This window comes from Rhamphochromis longiceps, linkage group LG18 (assembly GCF_057381845.1).
Source record: "Rhamphochromis longiceps isolate RC_006_pf linkage group LG18, R_longiceps_female_GT1.1, whole genome shotgun sequence".
Classification (NCBI taxonomy): Eukaryota; Metazoa; Chordata; class Actinopteri; order Cichliformes; family Cichlidae; genus Rhamphochromis; species Rhamphochromis longiceps.
In genome coordinates, this window is record NC_140574.1 from 2,080,340 (window position 1) to 2,099,198 (window position 18,859).

Genomic DNA, 18,859 nt, shown 5'->3' on the forward strand with positions numbered 1-18,859 from the left:
TGGAGCAGAGAGGAATGCACAAACAAGCACACGGAGCAAAAACATCTCTCCACAAAGGGAAAGACGAGACCACACGGGACCGATTACACAACGAGACGCAGCTGGGAACCGAGCACAGCTGCAGACAATCAAGGCGGGGCGGCAATCACACAGGAGGGAAGACAAAGAGGGGAAGGGAAGACAGGGCAGGCATGTGAGGAGAAGCAATCGCTCAAATAAAACAGGAAGAGGGACCCAGGACGGCAACGAGAAGCACAACAAACCCAGAACCATCAGAGTTTAACAGCAACACTGCAGTAACCATGAGGAGGAGTTTCATCTGTGTGTTTCCAAGAAGCTTTTGTTTACTAATCAGCAGGAAGCAGAACAAAGGGAGATGATCACAGGATCATTTCTTCCCACAGTTTTCGATGTCTTTGATTATTTCACTGCAGGGGGAAGAAACGAGCACAGATACAGAAGTAAAGTCAGTTACAGTAAAGGTAAAACATCCCCACGGTGCAGACTTCAGAGTCTAATCTGCAACATTTTACTTACTGTCCAGTTACAGATCGCATGTATCACATGACCTCAAATGATTTGTTTGTGAACAACATGACATGAAAGCAAATTAATTCACATTAAGTTCATTCCAGAGCACATCTGCTTATTCAAAGGGCTTAAAGTTGACCTCAAAAGGGCCTCAGCTGCCTGAGTCCAGTAAAAATACCTGTTAAAGCTTCACAAGGTTTTCCTTATTCTTCAGCTGCAGTCACATAAATCTCCTGTTCAAACAAACTGCCCTTTATAATTGAAATGTGTGTTTATATTGCAGACATTTTATAACTGCAGACATGATCATCTAAAACATGAGCACCACACGTGGAGCTTAACTGGCAGCACAGAGGCCAACTGAAGACTGAGCTGTTCAAACACAGCTTATTAAACTACAGGTGGAAACAATCAGGAAAATCACAGGGCAGGAAGTCAAACCAGCACACTGCATGAAAGAAAATCAAACTTCAAAGTCAAACAGGAAATAATCAGAGGAGACTAAACCTAACATGAACGCAGAGCGACCGAGACATAAAAACAGCCCGAGACAGAAGGAGGACGATCAGCAGCACAAAGACAAAGACCTGAACCAACAACCAGGCAGACCTGAAGCAGCTGAAGCTCACAACCACTAAAAGAAGAAGCACGGTTACATTCAGATAATGCAGGCTGCACAAGAAAGTGTGTGTGTGTCTGCATGCCAAGTATCCTTGGGCAAGATACTAACCCCAAGTTGCTCTCTGGTGCATCCATCAGAGTGTGAATGTGTGCGAACGTCGTTAGAAAAACACTCAGTTTAGAGTCAGTGCTTGTGAGAATGGGTGTGATTGGGTGAATGTGCCATGTTGTAACAGCACTCTGAGCACGCCGGGAGAGTAGAAAAGCTCTATATAAGAATCAGTCCATTTACCATTTACACACACACAGAACCAAAAACACTGAGATAATCATGGAAACAGAACAGTGTAAAAATCAACAAACTCAACATTAAAATTAGAAACAAATTTGGAAAACGTTTTGTTTTTTGGGGGTTTTTCCTAAATATGCCCACTCGACGCCATTTTTCTTGTACATGTACAAACATTTTCTCATAATTTTTCCAAATATTTAAAATTTGCCTTCTTGTTATTTTGCAATTTTCTCCAAAACCTTTATACTGTTAAACTACCAGAAATGTACCATTAGTGGTCATTTTTAAATTAAAATGTATTATTATTATTGTTATTGTTGTTATTTTGTTTGTTTTTGCAGTTTGTTGTTGTGCTTCTTGCCCTTTTTTGTTAATTTTTCTTGCTTCTTAGTTTGTTTTGTTGTAAACTGGTGAAAGTTTTCTTTGAATTTCTTCATTTTTACTTATTATTTATTTTAATCTTCAGTCTCAAACGTCTAAGCAGATCGCAGATCGGGTGTGATCGAGTCCGGCTGTCCAACAGACTCCTGTCTGTAGAGGGCAGCACAACATTTCACAGTCCGCAAGCTGCTGGAAATTCATCAGACGAAGAAGAAATTCGGCGGAAGTAATCAATGAAAACTGTTGTTGTTGTGTGAGCTGAGTGTGTGAGCCGCGGCAGCAACGATGCCTTCAGTTCAGTATCTGAGAGAGTTCATCAACGAGCGACTAACTGCTGCTGCTGAACAAATATTCTTGGAGTTTGAAAAAACGATCGTCCAGTACGAGGAAGAGATCGACCGTCAGCGCAGACTGCTGGATATCACCTGGAAACCCCAAATCAAGCTGCACAGGACAGGTGAGTCTGTGACGTGGAGCTCTGTGGGAAAGCTAGAATCATTTCCACGGGCTTCGTGACAGAAACACTGAGGGTAAAAGAACCAGCAGAAGAAACGCGTCACGCTACACAGCAGCGAACGCAAACGGCGTTAACAGATTACTGACGTCACGTTTTTGATCAGTGGTTGTTGATCGATGGTCGTGATAATTTGCATATTAGTGATCATAAAGTGACGTCACGGTTTCAGTCATCGTGCACACGTGCTGTTTGTTTGGAAACCTGCAGTCAGCTGAGACTGAGGAAGTCACCTGATGATGATGAGAAGTTTGTCCCGGTGAACAGAATCAGCCTGTGGGGAGGTCACGGTGGACAGGGCACGCGCACATTTTTTCTCTGATTTCATGAGAACGTTTTTTACTTTTAATGTTCATTCAGTACTTCCGGTGTTTCTGTCACGTGTCCGTCCTGGTAGTTGCAGTAGAGACTGGATGCTGTGTGAAATACAGACACATGAAAATGAATCCAGTGATGCGCTGATCTCATAAATCTGGACTGTATTCACAAAAGAACAGAAAACAAATCGTTTAAAGTGAGAAAAAATGAGCATTTCTTTGTCAGCTTATTTTAAATGTTCACATTTTAAATGTTCACGTTTAAAGAGTCAAGTCGGATCCACGGTTTCTTCATGGATCTCTGAAGCTTTGGCCACATAAAAATAATCAGCAGTAGTCGTATGTTTTAATGTGGTGTTTTCAATAAAGCACTCGACCTTTGCTTGCCTTGTGCTTTAAACATGTGCAGACGACCCACAGCAACATGTCAGCAGGGAGGAGGAGGTTCTCCCCGAGCAGCAGCTCTGTGGCCAAGAGGATCCAGAACCTCCACAGATTAAAGAGGAACAGGAGGGAGAGCAGCTGGTAGTGAAGGAGGAGAGTGTAGACGTCATCATCTGGAACGAGAGCAGTCCTCAGCAGGAACACGAGGACGTCACCTGCAGCCCACAGATGAAGACACAAAGGACAGGTGTGTAGCATGAAACCATTTCAGTGAACCACAGCCGAGTGTGACTCCTGTGGATCTGAGTCAGGATCTAGTTTCAGCAGAAGAGTCCACGTTTTCATTCAGTGACATGTTACCAGCTGTTCCTCCTGATGCTGCCCGCACATTTATCCAGGCTTGGGATCATTGGGAAGCACAGACAGGCCTGTGTCTCCTCCTGGTCTCAAACCTGTGATCTCTGTCAGTGGAGCCACCGGGCACAAGTCATCCCATTAATGTTCTGAGCCTAATTTATCCCCCGGTGTTTGTACCAGACTTAATAGGACTAAATGCAAACATACCAACAGAATATTAGTTTACCTTCATCTCCTTCTCAGCTTCACTAATCGGTCATTTTTATTTCTTCTATGCAAAAGTGGAAATAATAACTTATTTCTTGTGCACTTTTGTTTAGACGTCCCACAGCAGCATGTCTGTGAGGAGGAGGAGGAGGAGGTTCTCACTGAGCAGCAGCTCTGGAACCAGGAGAGGAGCTCCAGTGTGGACCAGGAGGAACCAGAAGCTCCACAGATTAAAGAGGAACAGGAGGAGTTCTGTCAGGAGGTGAGCCAGGAGACTGAGACCTTCATGGTGGAAGAAAGTGAGAAAGGAAGCAAGAATGCTGACTCAGGATTAACTGTGAGTTTCGGTTTAAAGCCAAAAATGAGAAATCGCAGACGTCTCGGTGCAGACGACGCTCCGAGCCAGCGTCGCTCTGACACGGCCAGCAAATCTGTAACATGTGACGTTTGTGGAAAAGGCTTCAAGTACAGATCCCGGATGCAAAGACATCAGAGAATCCACACAGGCGAGAAGCCGTATCCCTGTGAGATGTGTGGGAAAGGTTTTTCTCAGAAGGATGCTCTGACTGTGCACATGAGAACACACACAGGTGATAAGCCCTATGTTTGTAACACCTGTGGGAAAAGATGCTTGACCTCATCGACCCTTACCCGGCACGCCGCGGTCCACACGTGCCAGAAGCCCTATTCCTGCAAAACGTGTGGGAAAGGTTTTGCTCAAAAGTCCATTTTGCTGGTCCACACGAGAGTGCACACCGGCGAGAAGCCCTATCTGTGCAACATCTGTGGGAAGAGATTTTTTAAATTGTCAACGTTTAACATGCACATGTTTATCCACGCAGATGAAAAGCCGTATTCTTGCCAAACATGTGGGAAAGGTTTTAATCGAAGAACTGATTTGTACGTCCACAGCAGAATTCACAGAGGTGAGAAACCGTTTTGTTGCCCAACGTGTGGCAAGTCTTTCAATCGGCGCAGTAATTTATTATCCCACACAAAAATCCACACGAGTGAGAAGCCCTATTCCTGCGAAACGTGCGGGAAGTCTTTCAATCGAGGCAGTAATCTGTTACGCCACATGAGGTCTCACACAGGGGAGAAGCCTTATGTTTGTAAGAGCTGTGGGACCAGGTTCGCTGACTCATCGTCACTTAAAAGGCACAGAGGAGGAGCTGCTGAATGTGGAAGAAAAGCTTCTTTAAAATCCTCCTGAGAAACCACACAGCTGAGAGGCCGTGACTGTATCAGCGTTACTGCACCACGCAGCGGAGACGTCCTCTTGCTGTGCACCATGACATCCGCCACTGAATTAATCGAGTGGCACTAGCAGTGGGAGTGGGCGTGTGTTTTTGAGTCTAAAGATATGTTTTGAGAAAATCTTGGTTATTCAGTCTGTGTACCTGTATGTGCTTCCTGTGGTAATGTCAATTTCCACAACAGCCTCTGTGGAATTTTGTCACAACAGTGGGGAAGTGGAGGGGAAGCCACTGGGAGTCTGAAGTTTTCAACAAGCAGCTTCTATAAGTTCTCTTTCCTTCCAGAGTCCGACGAACCTTTTCACCCTTACATTCGTCGCTGTGGCTCACGTGCTCCTGAACTTTAGTGTGGCTGTGCCACGAGCTCATTTGTAGCCCATCAGTTTTCTCCCACTTACAGACCTCTCTCTCTCTATCCACCTGCTCGTCCGTGGAGCGGATATGCAAGTGTTCTCAGCTGAATCATGGGGCGGATGCTGTGTTATTGGACTCGACAGCTCCAGACCACACAGGGTTTAAACCAGACGGCAGAAAGATTAAACGCATTTTCATCAGGTGTATAAATATCAGGTGTTTTTCAGCATGGTACCCTACAGATGAAGAGAATAAAGAACAAATATGAAAATGTGTCTTTGTTGTTTTTACTGCTACTTTGTGCAATAATGCATTTTTCAAATAATTTCTTTGCTTCGTGGATGGATGTACTTTATAAAAACAAAGCTTATCTGATGAGTAAAGTGTGAAGTGTAAAGCTTTTAAAAAAACAAAAATGATTTCTTCTGCGGGTTTATTTGGTTTAGCTTTAAAACTTTGGATGATTCTGACTCATGAAGCAAGTTTTTCATCTTAATCCTGCAACCTGCCACAAATCTCTCCATTTTAGACATTTTACATTTGCTTTTCGTCTGTACAGGGCTTTTATTATGAAACTCTGGAACACGAATAAGCCCTTTGGGCGCATGCGTAGAAGAAGCAGGTTTGCAGCAGCGGCTCTCCTGAGGCGCGGACCGAGCCGGAGCACGGTGTAGTATTCCCCCGCTCAGTACTCGGGTTACTGCAGTAGTCATGTGTACTCTTGAGTATCTGAAGGACTTTATCCAGCGGAGGCTGACGGCAGCCGCGGAGGAAATCTTCAGCGAGGTGGAGAAAACCTTCGTGCAGTACGAGGAGGAGCTCGACCGTCACCGGCGGCTGCAGCGGAAGCTGCTCCTCACAGGTGTGTAAAACCTGCACGTGCCGGAAATCCAGCCAGCGGTGCTGCGTTCGAGGTCAAACTGGGAGTCGGAATTTTATTATGAAACGTAGCCCACGAGCCCACATCCAAGATGGCGGCAGTGAACGTAAACTGTGGTAAAACTTGGAATGTGTGCAGCACAGCTGTGTACCCGTGACTCACTGGCTGTGTCCCAATTCAGGGTCTGCAGCCTCAACGATCCTCAAGGGCCGCGTGCTCAAAGGCCGCTAAGGCCGGAAGTGCGAGGCTTGTGAAGTGGGACGGTCTAGCCTCCGTTGCGCTGCCCAGGTTGCCTAGCAACCATGATACTAACAGCTGGAAACGTTTCATACAGCTGTGTTTGACAGAAATGAAGGAGAAAATCTTTTGTTCATTTGTTTGTTTCTACATGATCTTTGATCATTCTCTGTGAGATGAAGCTCAGCTATTGGACGGCGTATATTTCAAAGTAAAGGCTTTAAAACCAAGTTAGTACAAACGTCACTGATGTCACATGACTTTGCCGACATGTGGCCAACAGCAATGTTTAATGTTCTTCGTTATTAAATATTTGCACATAAATAAGTGACATAATATTCACTACTTAAAGTTTACTCTTCTTTTTTTTCGGCAAAATTATCCACCCCCACCGCCGCGCTATGCATTCTGGGATATGTTGGGCCACGAAGTCTACACCGCCACATCCTTAAAATTCAGGGAAATGAAGGACGCATTTGAGGGCCGCATTTCGAGCAGCCTTTGAATTGGGACAGCCTTCGGCGCGCCGCTGTGACGTAATCGGCCTTAAAATGCGGCCTTTAAGGCTGCAGACCCTGGATTGGGATACAGCCACTGACCTGCTCCACCCATGAATGTGCTGCACGGGTGCCAGAAACTGTCTGATGAGCTGAGCTCAGCAACAACAGGGAGGCTGCGCATCAGCTCACCTGAACACACCTGGCTGATGCACGAGCTCTGGAGCCGATCGGTGGTTGGCTGGATCCGCTTTATTCCAAACATGTAAACAATATACCGAAGTTCATTTAGCAAAGACAAACAAACAGCTTTACAAAATAACATACAAGGAAAGGAGTGGGAAGAAGTGCGCATGTCCCGCCCCTTCGCCACAGTTATCGGTCAATATTCAATCAGCGTCCTTGTTGATATAATCTGCAGTCATAATGATAACGAACATATTTCTAACATAATATACACACCACATAACATCACTTTGTTTTTGCCTCCACACAACAAAACCGACTCCTCCAGTTATGAGAAGTTAGTTGTAGAATCCAATAAGCAGGAATGAAACTCTGTCCACGGCCTGCTGGGAGACAGAGCTGTCAGATCATCAGCCTTTGTTTCCTCCTCACCTTCTGCAGGGAGGGCACGTCTGCTGAGACCCCTCTGACCCAGGCTTGGATGAGTCAGAGGAACTTAATGGATGGCTGGATTTGTTATACACCTATAAAGCTGAAACTTCTCCCCAACAGGAAATCTTTGTTTTTAGTTATGAACCTCTTGAAGCCATTCTTTCTTTTTTTATGTCTCATATTTAAAAACTGGATGTTAAATCTGATGCTCCTGACCTTTGTGTGTGTGAGTGAACCACAGAGTTCACTAACCCTCACCAGGATCTCTGTGGGTTTTACTATCATCATACTGTTAACTTATTTCTTGTGCAACTTTGTTTAGATGTCCCACAGCAGCCTGTAGGTAAGGAGGAGGAGGTTCTCCCTGAGCAGCAGCTCTGGAACCAGGAGAGGAGCTCCAGTGTGGAGCAGGAGGAACCAGAAGCTCCACAGATTAAAGAGGAAGAGGAGGAACTGTGCAGCAGTCAGGAGGGAGAGCAGCTGGGACTGAAGGAGGAGACGGATACCTTCATGGTGACTGTTGCTGAGGAAGGAGAGCACAGTGAACCAGACATGGAGCAGCTCTTCTCTCGGGGGCCTGATGCCTTCATGGTGACTGCCACATATGAGGAAAGTGAGGAAGGAAGGAAGCAGTTTTGTTGCCCAACGTGCGGCAAGTCTTTCAATCGGCGCAGTAATTTATTATCCCACACAAAAATCCACACGAGTGAGAAGCCCTATTCCTGCGAAACGTGCGGGAAGTCTTTCAATCGAGGCAGTAATCTGTTACGCCACATGAGGTCTCACACAGGGGAGAAGCCTTATGTTTGCAAGAGCTGTGGGACCAGGTTCTCTGAGTTCTCATCACTTAAAAGGCACAAAGCACATTTTGCACAGAGCTGCAATATGTGGAAGAAAAGTTACAGCATGTCCTTAAAATCCACGTGAGAACCACGCAGCTGAGAGGCCGTGACTGTGGCAGCTACACCACGCAGCTGAGACGTGGTCGTCCTGAAGCACCGATGGGCAGAAAACGTGTGGACACATCGACTGGACCGCGCTGCAGCAGCAGCCTCGTGTGAAACGAGTCTGTTACTATCTGTTTTCAGTCTGAGGGAAACAGCACCAACAGTTCAAGGCAGAAAAACGTGAATCTTTCATGTTTTCATGAAGTCTCGGTGGCTCGGTGTGAGCCCCGTCTTTTAGCCTGTTTGTTTCTCTTTAGTTCTCCGAGCGGGATCACCGACATCTGTCACTGAGTTAGAGTTAGTGTTCTGGGAAATAAATGAGTGTAAAGACTGAGCAGTGCGAGCGGCTCATGTGTTTGGACGTTTTCTTGGTCTGTGTGTAAATAACAACATTAGAATCCAGCAGAAACACTGAGGTGTTTTTAAAAAGCTCAAGTTTCTCTTCCCTTAACCTAAAGGAGCCCACCTCTCCCCCAGACCTCCCTCTCTCACCCAGACCTCCCTCTCTCACCCCGACCTCCCTCTCTCACGTCGACCTCCCTCTCTCACCCCGACCTCCCTCTCTCACCCAGTCCTTCTCTGCTGGAGAATCCCAGCAGATTCAATCCATCCAGCTCTCAGAGAAACTGGAACAAAAGCTCCATCTCAGTCTCTACAGGCTTCAGTTAGCATGTCAAAGGTTAAAGTTCATGACATCACAATTGCAGGAGAAAGCCTCCTCTCTATAGAAAGAGCACGCAGCACAACTCAGGTCTGCGACGGCACAGGCCGAGTCCACAGCTGAACCCAGCAGAAGAGCTGTGGTGGAAGTGGAACGAGTGACACGACGCTGTGAAGAAGAGCGAGCTCCAGACAACTTTACACATCTGTAACTTTATACTCCTGTAAGTGTCCTTTACAGTCACATTTTTACTGAGGTGACATACTTTAATACATATTCTGAATTTTGATATTTGAGAATAATTTATTTGTGATTATTTCATGAAATTTATTGTGAAGGTTTGTGTGGAAAATAAAGGAGTGAACAAAGTGGTTTGACTCTTGTGTCCTGGGTGCGCTCCTTTTAAATATAAATAACATGAGAACTGTAAGGAGTTCAAATGGACACTACACTTATATTAAACTTTTATGTATTTAATGTGTGTTGAGACTCCAGTCGGGTACATCCTTCCTCTTTCTTGTGGTGACCTACAAATAAAAGAAATACACAAGAACAAACATGAAAATATGGTTCTTTATTTATTATTATTTTGTGCAGAAATCCTCATTTTTCCTTTTTTCGATTTTCTTCTGTGTCTCTGTGACATTTCACTAAGTTGCTTTTCGTCTGTACAGGGCTTTTATTGTGAAACTCCGGGAGAGGAAGAACCCTTTCGGCGCATGCGTAGAAGAAGCAGGTTTGCAGCAGCGGCTCTCCTGAGGCGCGGACCGAGCCGGAGCACGGTGTAGTATTCCCCCGCTCAGTACTCGGGTTACTGCAGTAGTCATGTGTACTCTTGAGTATCTGAAGGACTTTATCCAGCGGAGGCTGACGGCAGCCGCGGAGGAAATCTTCAGCGAGGTGGAGAAAACCTTCGTGCAGTACGAGGAGGAGCTCGACCGTCACCGGCGGCTGCAGCGGAAGCTGCTCCTCACAGGTGTGTAAAACCTGCACGTGCCGAAAAGCTAGCGAGGAGTTGTGCCACAGCGGTCTTGCACGCGGGTGTCCGCGCGGACAGCCTGAGCCAACATGGCCGAGAGTCACGGGGTCACTTCCGGCGTCATCCTCAGCTTTCGCCCCCCTTTGGTGTCAAACCTGCGCCTCTGGGCTATGCGTTGGCTGTACTGATGTAAGTTTGCCTGCTGTCAGTGGTTTACTTTAAGGGTCCACGAAGCTGTGAAATGTAAACGGCTTCACTGAGCTCGATTCTTCAGTTTGAGGGTAAATCTCTGAACACGGAGCTCGTGAAGGATGTCGCGAGTCTGACAGCAGGTTGGGAGGTCAGTAGAAACCAGACCTGTCCTGGTGTAACAGCGTCTCAGACACGAGGCACATCCGGCTCTTTAAGAATCTAAAAGCTGGATGATGTCACACATTAAAGTTGAGCAAAAACAACATTTTGTTGTACTTGTTCCTGTTACTATTATATCCAAACTGTGTGACGCTGTTCTCGCTCATTGTCGCTCTGATATCATATCAGTGTAATGCAGTGACTGTTACAGAGGAGAAAACCATCTTCCACGTCGAACAAGATAAACCAGATTAGAACATGCTGCTGTTTTATTCTGATAAGTATGCTGACAGCACGCTGCACTCCTCCCTGCCTGAACCTGAAATGTGTTACTTAAAATATAAAACTAATAAACTACCAGTTAAAGTATTTACTGTTGGCCAATCAAAAGTCAAAGGAATCATTCTGTTTCCTTATCTGCGTTTCATGGATCGATATCGGTGCTGCATCATGTCTGTGCCATCACATGTTTGTATTAAAGCAGTGTGAGAATGGTACTAATGGAAGATGACGGTGATGTGGTATCTGAACAGCTGGTGGAGCCTCCACTTGTCTAAAATTGTGGCTTTAAAGTCAGAAAGCGATTTGAGGTCACATGTTTGCTCCTGATTCGTGTCAGCGAATGTTTCTATTCGTCCTCTCACTGACACAGAGATGCAGAACAGTAATAGTCACCTGAGACGATTTCCCAGCAGCGTTACACCAGCGGCAGGCTGAGCTGCCGATGCCGGCAGGATGGATCCATGTTTCCATGGTTGCTCTGACCTCGAGACTGATCATACCCGGAAACGTTTTTCCTTCTTGTGTTTTAGTTTTAGTGAGACTGAAAACTGTAGCCTCGGTGTCTTGTCCGTTCTGACAGCGGTGGTACCCGCTGTGGTCTTCTGCTTCAGGCTTTAGCATGCCGCCCATTCAGAGATGCTCTTCTGATCACTTTGGATGTGACGAGCAGCGATTTTAGTTACTGCTGTCGTCCTGTCTCAGAGTTCTGCCGTTCTCCTCTGACACAAAGAAGGTACTTCCTCTCAGAGAACTGCTGCTCTCCGGATAGTTTCTCTTTTTCAGACCTCCTTTGTAGGGCTGGGCCGTATCATACCATTCACGGTAACACCGGTATAATGTTAGGCAATGATAAGAAAATGAAATATTGTGATAGAATATGAGGAAAAGGCGCATGTGCAGTGTTTTCATAAACACATGGCAGAAAAAGCATGGCGGTGACGGAGAATGAGAAGAGTGAAAGCAGATCGCTGAATGAAACGGATGAACCAGAACTGGTTTGTAAAAATGCTGCAACTTCAGTGGTGGAGCTGGTTTAGCTTTCGTCCGGCACTCAAAAGTCTGTCAAAAAATGTTTCAGTACGACTTTGCTAAGCTGCGAAGCTGCACCGCTTGATGGACTGTCGGAGCATTACGGCTATCGTAGGCTGAGCCTCGCGGAGTGATGCGTACCGTGCTTCAACATGACGTTACCGTATTGTTTGTGTATAAGGACCCAAAATGGCAGCTGTTAAGAGACGTGCGCATGAAGCGGATTTTAAACTCAAGGCTATCGGTCATGCAGTAGAACATGGGAACAGAGCAGCTGTGAGAGAATTCAGCATTATGAGTCAATGGTACAAAAGTGAAGAATGAGTTGAGTCAAGTTAGACGTATCTGACTGTTTTTTACTGCAGTTCCATGTTTCAAAGCTCCTCTTTTTACCTTTGGTGGTTATTATACATGGTTATGCTCAGCATATGTCAGCCCATTTGCCTTTTGGTTAAACTGTCAGCAAGGAATTTGCATTTGCGCTGTTAAAATGTTATATATACACATAAAAACAGCTGCTTGTTTACGTGAAAATACATTCATGGGGTTTTTTTGCACTAGTAAAGTTGTGGAGTTGTACAGTATTTTGTCTCGCATCAATTATATCGTCCGTTATATCGTTATCGCAAATTTTCAAATGTACATCGTTGTAAGTATTTTTGGTCATATCGCCCTGCCCTACTTCTTTGTAAACTCTGAGATGTCTGTGTGGGAAAACCAGCCAATCAGCAGTTTCTGAAATAGGACACTAAAAGTTTCTTAAATCACTTTTCTTCCTCAATTTTCTGATGCTCAGTTTGACCCCCGGCTGATTGTCGTCACCATCTCTACATGCATAAATACACTGAGCTGCTGCCATGTCATTGGCTGATTAGAGATTAGTGTTAATGAGTGAGTGTAGACCACAGCTTGGTACATCTCTTATTGTTTGATATTCATGAGCTGTGGGCAGAAACTGAGTGAGTGAGATCACAGATGAAGGCGGAGAAAACGAGCGTCGTCCAAACGGTGTCTGGACTCTGCGTCAGAGGGAGGGTGAGGAGCTTGGTTATTCAGGAGCGTCTCCGAGCTCCTCAAGGAGCAAGTTGAGATATTCGGGCATCTGGCCAGGATGGCTCCTGGGTGAGGTGTTCCAGGCATGTCCTACCAGGAGAAGCCTCCAGGGCAGACTTGGGGCACACTGGAGAGATTACGTCTCAGATGGCTTGGAATGAGTTGGAGAAGCTGGCTGGGAAGAGGGAGGCCCCCGTGATCCGGAGCCTGGTCAGGAAATAGGTGGAACCAGTAATAGGTGTTTGAGTTTCAGTAGAGATCTGTAAGCAGTGACAGGAAAAATTCCCCCAGGTATTAAAATGCTAATTTCCAGGTTAATATTTGTTATTCTGAGGGCCTGAAGGGCTTTAAAAGTAAAAGGAATTTTGCATTACTGCCCCCTTGTGGCGAGAGTAGTTATTTAAAACCAAAAACCTCCAGTGGTGATTGTAGAGTCTGTTGGGCCCCCAGGCAAAAATTCGTATTTATTCATTATTTATAAAAACAAACAAAACATAAATAATCATTTAAATAATAAGCAAGTTCAATTTTAATTTTCCTAAGAAGTTTCCTGTCTTGGTTGATGGCAAACGGATCCTCTGAACATCTGTAATTAACACAAAGTCTCTTTATATGAAGCTACTTAAAAACATCAAAGGTGCTGATATTGATATGAGTTATATGACTAAACCTAGAACATAAGACACACACAGCTGTACCTCAGCGTCAGACCTAGAATGAGCCTGGCAAACAGAAATGTGGCTCTGCAACAAATTTTATTGGAAAAATATTTTCACTGTGAGCAGCAGCAACTTCCCATCTCAATGAGAATGACTTGAAAGAGGAATACAGTGGCTATCCTGTGATGTACAGGTCCTTCTCAAAAAATTAGCATATTGTGATAAAGTTCCTTATTTTCTGTAATGTACTGATAAACATTAGACTTTCATATATTTTAGATTCATTACACACAACTGAAGTAGTTCAAGCCTTTCATTGTTTTAATATTGATGGTTTTGGCATGCAGCTCATGAAAACCCAAAAGTCCTATCTCAAAAAATTAGCATATTTCACCCGACCAATAAAAGAAAAGTGTTTTTAATACAAAAAGAGTCAACCTTCAAATAATTATGTTCAGTTATACACTCAATACTTGGTCGGGAATCCTTTTGCAGAGATGACTGCTTCAATGCGGCGTGGCATGGAGGCAATCAGCCTGTGGCACTGCTGAGGTGTTATGGAGGCCCAGGATGCTTCGATAGCGGCCTTAAGCTCATCCAGAGTGTTGGGACTTGCGTCTCTCAACTTTCTCTTCACAATATCCCACAGATTCTCTATGGGGTTCAGGTCAGGAGAGCTGGCAGGCCAATTGAGCACAGTAATACCATGGTCAGTAAACCAGTTACCAGTGGTTTTGGCACTGTGAGCAGGTGCCAGGTCGTGCTGAAAAATGAAATCTTCATCTCTATAAAGCTTTTCAGCAGATGGAAGCATGAAGTGCTCCAAAATCTCCTGATAGCTGCATTGACCCTGCCCTTGATAAAACACAGTGGACCAACACCAGCAGCTGACATGGCACCCAGACCATCACTGACTGTGGGTACTTGACACTGGACTTCAGGCATTTTGGCATTTCCCTCTCTCCAGTCTTCCTCCAGACTCTGGCACCTTGATTTCCGAATGACATGCAAAAGTTGCTTCCATTCGAAACAGTACTTTGGACCACTGAGCAACAGTCCAGCGCTGCTTCTCTGTAGCCCAGGTCAGGCGCTTCTGCCGCTGTTTCTGGTTCAAATGCGGCACCTGTAGCCCATTTCCTGCACACGCCTGTACACGGTGGCTCTGGATGTTTCTACTCCAGACTCAGTCCACTGCTTCCGCAGGTCCCCCAAGGTCTGGAATCGGTCCTTCTCCACAATCTTCCTCAGGGTCACCTCTTCTCGTTGTGCAGCCTTTTCTGCCACACTTTTTCCTTCCCACAGACTTCCCACTGAGGTGCCTTGATACAGCACTCTAGGAACAGCAATTTCTTTCTGTGTCTTACCCTCTTGCTTGAGGGTGTCAATGATGGCCTTCTGGACAGCAGTCAGGTCGGCAGTCTTACCCATGATTGCGGTTTTGAGTAATGAACCAGGCTGGGAGTTTTTAAAAGCCTCAGGGATCTTTTGCAGGTGTTTAGAGTTTGTTTGTTGATTCAGGTGATTAGGTTAATAGCTCGTTTAGAGAACCTTTTCATGATATGCTCATTTTTTGAGATAGGAATTTTGGGTTTTCATGAGCTGTATACCAGAATCATCAATATTAAAATGATGAAAGGCTTGAACTACTTCAGTTGTGTGTAATGAATCTAAAATATATGAAAGTCTAATGTTTATCAGTACATTACAAAAAATAATGAACTTTATCACAATATGCTAATTTTTTGAGAAGGACCTGCACATATGGTCCGTGTAGGGCAAAAGTTTTGGGCGTGAAATAAAGAGAAAGACATTTCTTCCACTTTGTTCTCCAGACTCAGTTTTTAGAGCAGGTGATGACATCATCCAGTGGCAACAAAATTCCTTGAAAAGTCAAATTCTAGATAAAAATTGGTGCCCGTTTTTTTCAGACACTCTCAAATTCAAATGAATCGGGAAAAATTCTGTTTTTTGGATTTTGTGAAAATCATGTGACGAATCACCACCGAAAGTCATAGCACACTATTCCCCATCAAGCCTCACACAATAATATAACAGGCTGCGAGGCGTTTTGCTTCAAAATTTAGAAGTGAGCTGTTGCATCAGCACAATTAATTAACTTGGAGATTCGGATCTGGAATTGATATGTCACTGTGAGATGATGGTTTTATTAGAGAGGACGTCTCACTGTAAGGGAGAACTTCAGAAATGCTGGTTTTGGCCTTCCACCGAAGAAAACTCACCAGATTTCTGATAAAAACATTGTTGCACAGTTTGGTAAAATAAGGTGTGGTGGGACGTGGTCTGCGGTGCCGTGCAGGGAGGGCAGACGCACCTGCACGGCACCCGTAATCACGCCCGCCGGGTTAAAACACGGGGACTCAGGTGTGTGTGGTTGTTGTTGTGGTGAGTGTGAATAAAAATGGCTCAAAATGATATTCCGTGGTCCCGCCGTTCCTTATTCTCACCACCACAAAGGTTTCGCTTACTGATGCTTAAAATACATTGTTGTTTGTCCTATGGACAAAAATGACAGGAAACAAACGGGTATCTATGAGTAAAGTGACAGAGTGTTTGCCTGTAAGCAATAGTGATGACTAACTGCACGTTGAATTTATGGCAGTGTAACACTCATGCTGCTTCAGCCTTTTTCTCTCCAAAAGATCAGCGAGATAAAACACTCCTCTCTGATGGTTTATGCTCTGTAATGAAGTTAGGAAGTGAGCTAACGTTTGATCTGCCATTAGCTGCTTTGAGGTCTGCTCTGACTGAAAATGTGTCGCCCAAATTATTTGGCACACTTCAGATTTCATTTGTGTAGTAACGTATTGCCTTTGTTCCTCCAGACCTCCCACAGCAACGTGAAAATGGAGAGGAGGAGATTCTTACTGACCAGGAGAGACCCTCAGGTGTGGACCAGGATGAACCACAGCAACCACGGATTAAAGAGGAACAGGAGGAACTCTGCACCAGTCAGGAGAACCCCCAACCTCCACAGATAAAAGAGGAGGAGGAAGAAGTTAGCACCAGTCCAGAGGACCCAGAATCTTCACAGATTAAAGAAGAAGGGAAGGAACCCTGCACCAGTCAGGACGGAGAGCAGGTTGTGCTGAAGGAGGAGACTGATACCTTTACGGTGACTCCTGTTCACGAGGAAGATGGCTGCAGTGACGCAGGACCAAACAATGTTCTGCTCTCTCCTCTGAGCCCTCCTGACGCTGAGAATGGGAAGAAGTACTATCGTATTTACACAATGAAATATCTTGAAAGAATTCAGACAGTTGACAAAAGATACTGTTGCAAAATATGTGGGAAAGGTTTCGCTCACAGGTGTAATTTGGTGGACCACATGAGAATTCACACTGGTGAAAAGCCATACACATGTGAAACATGCGGGAAAAGTTTCAACAGAGTTGGTAATTTTAATGCCCACATGAGAAACCACACGGGTAAGAAGCCCTATGCTTGTGAAACGTGTGGGAAAGGTTTTAATCATCGATGCAATTTGGTGGACCACGTGAGAATTCACACAGGAGAGAAACCATACACATGTGAAACATGTGGGAAAAGTTTCAATCGAGTTGGTAATTTTAATGCCCACATGAGAACTCATGCAAGTAAGAAGATGTTTTCTTGTGAAACCTGCGGGAAAGGTTTCAATAGAAGGGGCCACTTTAATGCCCACCTGAAAACGCACACAGGTGAGAAACCTTATCCCTGTTACACGTGTGGGAAAACATTTATAAATGCATCAAGGCTCAAATTTCACATGATAATTCACACCGGTAAGAAACCCTATTCTTGTGAAACATGTGGGAAGCGTTTCATTCGAAAAGTGCACTTAACCACCCACGTGAGAATTCACACAGGTGAGAAACCTTATCCCTGCGAGGTATGTGAGAAAAGATTTATTGACGCGTCAACGTTGAAGTGTCACATGAGAACTCACACAGGTGAAAAACCGTATGTTTGTAACATCTGTGGGAAAGCATTTTCTGTCTTATCGACCTTTAAAAGTCACACCTCGGTTCATACAGGTGAGAAACCGTATTCCTGTGAAATATGTGGGAAAACATTCAGTCGCAGTGGTCACTTGACTGTACACGTAAGAACTCACACGGGTGAGAAGCCATATTCGTGTAAAACATGTGACAAAACTTTCAGTCAAAGGCATCATTTGACTTCCCACATGAGATCTCACACAGGTGAGAAGCGGTATTCTTGCCAAATGTGTGAGAAAAGCTTTGTTCAAAGCAGTCATTTGTGGCGCCACATGCGAACTCACACAGGCGAGACATCGTCGTCCTGAAACATCTCTGTGGGATTATCTTCAAGTGACGCTTAGGAAAATAAAAGAGGTTAACAGAGGAACTTTCAGATCTCAGAGCTCTGTAGTTTATTGCATGTGACAAAGTACTCGATGGATCAAATGAATCATGATTTGATCTTTCAGAGCCGACAGTGAGGCTGTCAGATTTGTCCGGTCTGTAAGTTTTGATTTTTACAGAAACACGTTGCATATTTTGAAAAATGCTGCCTTTCGTCTCCTGTTTTGTTCACTTTTGTGCTGTTCTCATGATGTAAACATGAGAAAAAGAAGTTAATGTTACAACATGTTAAGGCTTTTACTTTTTCTTATCTCTCTTCTTTTTCTCGTCACCCCCCCATGGCAGTTGTGCAGGCTACCCCTCGCTGGGCCTGGTCCTGTTGGAGGTTTCTTCCTGTTAGAAGGGAGTTCTTCCTCCCCACAGTGCTCCATGTGTCTGATTGGTTCTCTTCAAGAGTGTAGTTAAGGCTACTGTTATAGAGATAATCATAGTCACAATTACTTAGATCATTATTGGCCAGTTATTGAACTTAAAATGTCTTTTTACTGACTGTATACACACACACACACACACACACACACACACACCCCTTATAGTTAAAATAAAAAGTGGTTTAATCCTAATAATTTTTTTCATCATTGAAAGCAAAAATCTGCAGACCTCATTCTGGGATGTGAACCTTACCCATAAAGCTCTTTGAGATGACTGTTATTGTGAACTTGGCAGTGTTGGAAGGTTACTTTTAGAATGTATTCCACTACAGATTACATAATACATGCCCCAAAATGTAGTTTGTAACATATTTCATTAAATTACTTAATGTCAGTAACATGTTCTGAATACTTTAGATTACTTGATATATTGTCATGGTTTTTACAACTACATGGATGTACTGTGTGATTTGTTACTATTACTGAAGGCTACTTGCCACTGAGCTAATATTGTTAGCTGGCGTTAGCTGAGGTTAGTTCATAGACTGCTTTAGGAACTGCACATGATTATTTGCACCTAGCAGGCTGTTAATGCTTTCCACCAAGTTTAGCAGTCTGCACTCTAATAGTAATAAATCACACAGCAGTAGTAAAATCGAAGATACTGAAGTGGCACATAACCCAGGTAGCTACCAC

At 44.5% G+C, this 18,859-nt stretch overlaps 1 protein-coding gene and 1 pseudogene across 2 annotated transcripts; both read left to right on the forward strand.

The window, feature by feature from the left end:
* Nucleotides 1-2,065: 2,065 nt before the first annotated feature.
* LOC146647380 (uncharacterized) lies at nt 2,066-5,485 on the forward strand (annotated as a pseudogene). Its single transcript, XR_014908442.1, has 3 exons — nt 2,066-2,282; nt 3,066-3,287; nt 3,718-5,485. The product of XR_014908442.1 is annotated as an uncharacterized LOC146647380 (transcript).
* A 315-nt stretch (nt 5,486-5,800) lies between these two features.
* Nucleotides 5,801-18,410, forward strand: LOC146647381 (uncharacterized). Its single transcript, XM_085389968.1, has 5 exons — nt 5,801-6,076; nt 7,769-8,369; nt 8,852-9,057; nt 9,815-10,030; nt 16,251-18,410. The coding sequence occupies exons 1-5, from the start codon at nt 5,926-5,928 to the stop codon at nt 17,711-17,713; spliced, it is 2,637 nt and encodes an 878-aa protein (XP_085246094.1). The 5' UTR covers nt 5,801-5,925; the 3' UTR covers nt 17,714-18,410.
* Nucleotides 18,411-18,859: the final 449 nt, after the last annotated feature.

Excerpts from the sequence above, each read along its gene's own strand:
- LOC146647381 (XM_085389968.1), top strand. The coding sequence starts at position 5,926 with ATGTGTACTCTTGAGTATCTGAAGGACTTTATCCAGCGGAGGCTGACG. Across the intron at positions 6,077-7,768 it reads GCGGAAGCTGCTCCTCACAG|ATGTCCCACAGCAGCCTGTA; the intron begins GTGTGTAAAACC and ends AACTTTGTTTAG. Across the intron at positions 10,031-16,250 it reads GCGGAAGCTGCTCCTCACAG|ACCTCCCACAGCAACGTGAA; the intron begins GTGTGTAAAACC and ends TTGTTCCTCCAG.